Here is a 7,500-nt window from a genome sequence, read left to right as displayed (position 1 = left end):
AATATTAAAATCTAGAATATTTGAGTACTTCCCTGTTAGAGAGAGATTTGAGGGCTTATTTAAATGTAAGAACAGCTTCTGTTCCTGAACACGACTGAGAACACAGAGCTTTGTGTTATTACTACTCTGTAGTTATTACTACATTCCCTCTCAGCTCACATTATTTAAGCCACTGACCTGTTTCTTTTTTTCCACTGAGACTTTGAAACCCTGCTGAGATGTTTCCACAGCCACAACATTTGCTCCACACCTCCGCTGTGAGCTGACATTAGAGGCCTTTTAAATACCTGTACATTTAATAAAAGGTGCATTTCATATGACGAGGAGGAGATAGTGAGTAAGAACATGGAACTCATTTAACGTGAACTGTGGGAAGTGATGGTTCAGGTGCCACTCTGAGGTTATGAAATGGATCAGAGAGGTCAGAGCCTTGTGGTTATTAATGAATAATAATAATAATAATGTGATTAACACTCAGACTAAACTCTGTCTCTGTGTCCAGATGTGTGTCCATGTTCTTTGTGGAGTTCCAGCTGCACTTTGAGAAGGATTACTCCTCCACCGCCTGGATCCACAGTCTGATCGACTGCACCACCATGCTCTGTGGTAAGACCTCCAACACACACACACACACACACACACACACACACACACACACACACACACACACACACACACACACACACACACACACACTATACTCTGTGGTAAGACCCCCAACAGACACACCAGGATGTGGAGGTGGATCAGGAAGTGTGCTGTGAATAAAGTCCAGATGTCGTGAATAAATGATGCCCTGTATATATATATATATATATATATATATATATATATATATATATGTATGTATACATATATATATATATATATATATATATATATATATATATATATATATATATATATGTATACATACATATATATAAATGTGAGTTGCTGTGGGAACTGAAATAATAATCCACATGTCCTGTGTCTCCAGCTCCTCTGGGAGGTTTCCTGGTAAACCGGCTCTCCTGCAGAGTGACGGTGATGCTTGGAGGTCTGCTGTCCTCTGCTGGTCTGGTCCTCAGCTCCTTCGCCTCCAGTCTGGAGTTTCTCTACGTGTCTCTGGGCGTCATCACAGGTCCGCCTCACATCCTGTTAGAGAGTAGAGGCTCTCAGACATGCAACACAGTGCAGCATGAAGAGATGAAATATATTAAATATGTCAGACAGCCAATGTTAAAGATCATCGACATGCAAAAATGTGTTTTTCTCATGTTTATGTCCCCTAAAATGTCCACGTCACAAATGAAAAACAGCCAATTGCTGTCTAGTGCTCAAATATGAGTCATATTGACGGGGAAACAGTCTTCAACACAACACCGGCAGAGAAACCTGAAACCTCCAGACTCATCAGAAGAGAGAGAACGAGAGTTAGCATCAGCAGAGAGAACATTTACAGTTTTTAGATGAACACTGGATCCTGGAGCTTCCTACCAAAAAAAACAACCACTTGATGTTATTGTGTGTTTTAATATTGATAGTAATAATGGAGTCACTACATCATACTACTGATATAAATCCTCAAACTCAGAGGAGTGAATGTGTTTTATTGGGTAGCAGGACTCATTAAGTAACTCTGCGGGTCTTATCAGTCAATGCAAACACTCACTGATGTCCCATGTGCTCTGAAACTGTGGAACTGAACAAGCTGTTTGTTCTGGAGATCGATGATGTTTGTGGAGGTCGATTGTTATTCAGTATTTGGCAACATGTGCGTCCTCTGCAGGTCTGGGCTTTGCTCTCAGCTACACACCAGCTATAGCGATGGTTGGGAGGTACTTCAGCGAGAGGAAAGCTCTGGCCTACGGCATCGCCATGTCTGGTAGTGACGTCTTCACTCACCCGTCGCCCTCTTGTCTTGTTATTCACACCTTTCCGTTCCCATCTCTTCTCCTCCTCTTCTACATTTTCCTCTTGTTTTTAAGTTCCTCTACTCGTGCTTCATCCCTCATTTTCATCCCATCAAATCCTGAATTTCCCCCCGTCTCCAGGGAGCGGCATCGGGACCTTCGTCCTGGCTCCGGCCGTCCAGCTGCTGATAGAGCGTTACTCCTGGAGAGGAGCGCTGCTCATCCTGGGAGGGTTAGTTTCAAACCTGTGTGTTTGTGGAGCTCTGATGAGGCCGCTGGAACCCAGAGGACGCCAACGGTAATTATTATTTCATTCACACATTACTTCATCGAGCATTTCATCCATAAAAACCCTTTCTATGTCCCAATGACAACTAGAGGGGCACTCGGAGAGCGTAGACTTCCACCAAGGCCGTTTTCCATAAGTGGAAAATAATACGTATGTCTGCCCTGTGATTAAGAGACTGTAGTGGGTTCTTGCTTGGTCCGTGCAACACCCTTCCACCAAGTTTCATGTAAATCAGGCCAGTAGTTTTTCTGTAATCCTTTTAAAAACAGAGTCAACACATCCTGAGGACAAGAACCCTGAGTTTCATGATCCGTTGGACTTTGAATGAATTATCTTCTGTTCTTTTCCATCTAAAGGATGTTGGGGAAAAACAAGTCAAACCTGGAGAACGACTGCACAACAACAGAGTCCAAAGACAACGAGCTGAAGAGCTCGATGGAAACTCGAGGGCTCCTCATATCCAACGGAGCGCTCGCTAACTTCAAACTCGAAAACAACAAACTAGCTCAGGGGAACATAGCGCTGCTGCTGCTGCCGAGCTTGAGCCCGCCGGATCCCAACGTAACAGATCTGAAGATTGCCGAATGCATTTTGTTTAGCAACAAGCTAACGGAGACGATGCTAGCAGGGATCGGACGCTCGGATCCCGAACTAGCAGATGAAACCTTGGCGGAGGACTCGAAACTGGTGGAGAGCATGAACTTGAACAACGTGGACACTAAGATAGAAGACTCAGGACTCAAAACGTCTCCTGCAGAGTCTTTAGCGAGCACCAAGACCTCCTCCAGAGGTCACTGTTTGTCTCTGGAGTCCAAGGAGGAGTACGGGTTCCTCCTGATACCCGACTTCCTCGTTCTGTCCGTGTCCTTCCTGTTCCTGGCTTATGGCTGCAGCGCTCCGGTGGTTTACCTGGTCCCGTACGGCCTCAGCGTGGGTCTGGAGCGCCAGCGGGCCGCCTTCCTCATGTCCATATTCGGAGTCAGCGGCATCGTGGGCAACATCACCTTCGGCTGGATCACGGACAGAAAGTGAGTAGCGGCTTCACGGCGTTGTTCTTGTTGTTCTGGTTAAACAGCACCGACGCTGAAAGGCTTCCCTCCCCTCCTCTTTCAGGTGTCTGAAGAGGTATCGCATGCTGAGCTACGTGGTGGCGATCGGCATGGAGGGCCTCTGCTGCATGTTCCTCCACCTCCTCCACTCCTTCTCCCTCCTCGTCCCCTTCTCCCTTCTCTACGGGTACTTTGACGGGGCCTACGTGGCACTCATCCCCGTGGTGACCTCTGACGTCGTGGGCTCCTCCTGCCTGACCTCCGCTCTGGGTGTGGTCTACTTCCTGCACGCCATCCCCTACCTGATTAGCCCACCGATAGGAGGTACGTGTGGGTGAATGTACCGTGAGGTTTTCTAAAGGGAGTCTGGTGGTCAGGCACACTACCACCTTAGTCCACAGGGACCGCCAGAATCAACACAGTTAAAGTTCCAGGTAGTACATTTAACTGAAGGGTTAAGAGGGATTTAATTTTTGCGTCATACTGTAATTTAATCTGGGATAAGAATGTGAAAAGATGTCGTGAATAAAGTCGAGATAACTTCAATAAAGTCCAGATGTTGAGAATAAAGTCCAGATGTTGAGAATAAAGTCCAGATGTCATGAATAAAGACCAGATGTCGAGATTAAAGCCAAGATGTCGTGAATAAAGTCGAGATAACTTAAATTAAGTCCAGATGTCGAGAATAAAATCCAGAATTCGTGAATAAAGTCCAGATGTCGAGAATAAAGTCCAGATGTCGAGATTAAAGCCAAGATGTCGTGAATAAAGTCAAGATAACTTCAATTAAGTCCAGATGTTGTGAATAAAGTCCAGATGTCGAGATTAAAGCCAAGATGTCGAGATTAAAGCCAAGATGTCGTGAATAAAGTCCAGATGTTGTGAATAAAGTCCAGATGTCATGAATAAAGACCAGATGTCGAGATTAAAGCCAAGATGTCGTGAATAAAGTCGAGATAACTTAAATTAAGTCCAGATGTCGAGAATAAAATCCAGAATTCGTGAATAAATTCCAGATGTCGAGAATAAAGTCCAGATGTCGAGATTAAAGCCAAGATGTCGTGAATAAAGTCAAGATAACTTCAATTAAGTCCAGATGTCGTGAATAAAGTCCAGATGTCGAGAATAAAGTTCAGATGTCGAGATTAAAGCCGAGATGTCGAGAACAAAGTCTAGATGTCGTGAATAAAGTCCAGATGTTGTGAATAAAGTCCAGATGTCGAGAATAAAGTCCAGATGTCGTGAATAAAGTCCAGATGTCGTGAATAAAGCCAAGATGTCGTGAATAAAGTCCAGATGTCGTGAATAAAGTCCAGATGTCGAGAATAAAGTCTAGATGTCGTGAATAAAGCCAAGATGTCGTGAATAAAGTCCAGATGTTGTGAATAAAGTCCAGATGTTGAGAATAAAGTCCAGATGTCGAGAATAAAATCCAGATGTTGTGAATAAAGTCCAGATGTTGTGAATAAAGTCCAGATGTCGAGAATAAAGTCCATATGTCGTGAATAAAGTCCAGATGTGAATAAATAGAGCTACTAGCGTTTTGGTGCATATACTGAAATGAATAAATAAATAAATTCTTCCTCCTCTCATTTGTTTACCTCATGTCTCGCTCAAACACTCTAGAGTCGTTTCTCTTGAAAAGGATAACAACGTTACTAGTTATTATAACTTCATCCTTTCAAGAGAACAACACTGTCTTCTTCTTCTTGAGCCATAAAACAGAAAACTTAAACGTCATTTCGTCCGTCATTAACAAAATATTTGTTCAAAGTTTTGCACATAAACTGAGGAGAAAGAAGAGGTGACATTTGAATTCTGGAATCACAGCGAGCCACATGAGACATTTAATCTTGTGGATTGTTTGGACCTCATATTTCCTGCTTCTGCGTCTCCAGGCTGGTTGGTGGACAGGACCGGCGACTACGCGGCAACCTTCTCTCTCAGCGGGGCGTCTTTAATCTTCAGCTCTGCGGTCCTCGCGGCCGCCATGTTGGTCCGACACTTCCAGAAGTCCGGCGCACGCTCGAGTCCTGCAGCTCAGCTGAGCCTCATATGACGACCAATGGAGGAAGGAAATAGTGTAGCCCTCTATGTTCACCCAGAGCTCAACCTCATCTTTGTACGGACACTCTTTGTATATAAATGTATATAAACCACAGATCTATGTGTTGATGGAGCTGCTACAATGTTAGCATAGCCGAGCACTGATTGGTCCAAACTCCATTGAGAAAACAAGCGTTTTAAAAGTCTTTTAAAAGAAACAATGTTGTGACTGAGACGCACAGCTTGTGTTTTAATGATGTATAATTTTTTTGTGACGTGGAGCTTTTATTTTGTCAAACCAGAGGACATTCGTACTTTAAAAGCAGGTTTCCATAAACATTCTGCAACAAACAAACCGTTCACTCTGATTTAATACAGATTCTAAAGTTGTTTGCATGAATCATAAACAGAAAACAGAGAAACACTGTAAATCACTTTTCCCTCACGTTATTTTAACGACGACGTATTTATTCACCGTGAACTCATAATCACCCGTGAGCCATCTGAAGTAGATATTTATCGTCCAGTATTATTGAACACAAATGACACAAACTGTACAAATATGAAGGTGTCTTAAAACCTGCAGGGATATAATATCAATATTTGGAAAAAAGTCATATTCATACTGTGATTAGTGATAGAAATGATTACTTGAATAACATCTTTGTCAACAAGTGTCTTTTTTTAAACTGAAAATCACACACGTTGAAGTTTTGTCACTTAATTCTATTATTTTGATGATTAGTATGATTTATGTCATGATTCACCTTTAATATGTCTTATATATCTCTATAAATGTTATTATTTACAGCCACAAATATCAAAACATGAGACATTTGAACTGATGTGCTGATGTCTTTGGACATTTTACTTTCAGTATTAACTTACAAATGACCCTTACTCTCTGTTTTAGTACGTTTACAGATGATTTCATGCATTCATTGTTGGGTGAAATTGATGCAAATGAAAGAATGAAAAAAAAAAAAGCTATTATGTGAAAATAGATAATATCACAAAGCTGGACAGAATAAAATGTCTTACTGGTGCTTATATTTAGCCATTTGTGCTGGATTTGTGTTTGTTTCTTCTATTGAAATATCACTCAAGACCATATGACTATGACTATGACTATGATTATGACGGTTGTTTGGTGACAAGAACATAAATGTTGATGAGATTATATTCAGTCATTCATATTTGTTGTTTTGTTTCACGAGGAAGTAGAATGCATTGAAGTGTGCGCTTTTACTTTGAATTCTGTGTTTTATCATTTTACTCTGAAGGACAGTAGTGGGGATGATTTCTATGGCAAAGTACTGTTAAAGTGAAAAATGTAAATAAATATTTTATTCAAAACAACCTAACCTAAAAAAACTTTCCCTTCACTTATTTTTAGTTTGAAGACGTACTTTTCAATGTTCAAGACCAAAATTTGAACTTTAAATTTGAATCTTTTTCAAATGATCAAAACTATTGGCCTGGATTTGGCTTCATTTTAGTTGTTTTGTGTCTCTATGCAGTTGTTTTGTGTCTCTTTGTGGTTGTTTTGTGTCTCTTTGTGGTTGTTTTGTGTCTCTATGTAGTTGTTTTGTGTCTCTTTGTAGTTGTTTTGTGTCTCTATGTAGTTGTTTTATGTCTCTTTGTGGTTGTTTTGTGTCTCTTTGTTGTTGTTTTGTGTCTCTTTGTGGTTGCTTTGTGTCTCTTTGTTGTTGTTTTGTGTCTCTTTGTGGTTGCTTTGTGTCTCTTTGTGGTTGTTTTGTGTCTCTTTGTGGTTGTTTTGTGTCTCTTTGTAGTTGTTTTGTGTCTCTTTGTGGTTGCTTTGTGTCTCTTTGTGGTTGTTTTACCCCTTTTCGCGGTCATTCTGTGTCTCTTTGCAGCTGTTCTGCATCTCTTTGTAACTTTTCTGTTGCTTTCTGAGTGTCTTCCTTGTTGCTATTTGTCTCTTTGAGTAACATTTTGTAGGGGCCCTTCACACTTTGGGCCCCTGAGCCTGTTCAGTAATCCGTCCGTGAGTTTAGCTGGAACGTCAAGGCCGGTGGTTGGTGAATATTTATTTACAGTGCTCTCCATTAACTCAGGCAACATAACAAACAAGTACAAGTAACATAGTACAACAACTCAGTACAAAGTAAATAATCCTGAGTCATCACTGTAGAATGTGTAGAAACATCCCCACAGGAAAGAAAACCCTCCACATGGTTTGGCCCAGTGATGTCAGCCA

The 7,500-nt window shown here is 41.5% G+C and overlaps 1 protein-coding gene across 2 annotated transcripts in view; it reads left to right on the top strand.

Moving 5' to 3' along the window:
• LOC137890268 (monocarboxylate transporter 12-B-like) overlaps positions 1 to 6,598 on the top strand; it is a 9,670-nt gene extending 3,072 nt beyond the window's left edge. The window contains exons 3-9 of one of the 2 annotated variants that reach the window (XM_068734433.1): positions 503 to 606; positions 980 to 1,123; positions 1,772 to 1,867; positions 2,037 to 2,193; positions 2,541 to 3,212; positions 3,298 to 3,557; positions 5,132 to 6,598. In XM_068734433.1, coding sequence (XP_068590534.1) covers positions 503 to 606; positions 980 to 1,123; positions 1,772 to 1,867; positions 2,037 to 2,193; positions 2,541 to 3,212; positions 3,298 to 3,557; positions 5,132 to 5,292 — 1,594 coding nt within the window. In that variant the 3' untranslated portion in view covers positions 5,293 to 6,598. Of the gene's footprint in view, positions 1 to 502; positions 607 to 979; positions 1,124 to 1,771; positions 1,868 to 1,970; positions 2,194 to 2,540; positions 3,213 to 3,297; positions 3,558 to 5,131 lie in introns of both variants that reach the window. The other variant, XM_068734434.1, reaches the window with a different exon arrangement.
• Positions 6,599 to 7,500: the final 902 nt, after the last annotated feature.

Source organism: Cebidichthys violaceus, unplaced genomic scaffold (assembly GCF_023349555.1).
Source record: "Cebidichthys violaceus isolate CVI_PGR_0920_01 unplaced genomic scaffold, fCebVio1.0.p SCAF_64, whole genome shotgun sequence".
Classification (NCBI taxonomy): domain Eukaryota; kingdom Metazoa; phylum Chordata; class Actinopteri; order Perciformes; family Stichaeidae; genus Cebidichthys; species Cebidichthys violaceus.
This window is presented reverse-complemented; position numbering and strand designations above follow the sequence as displayed.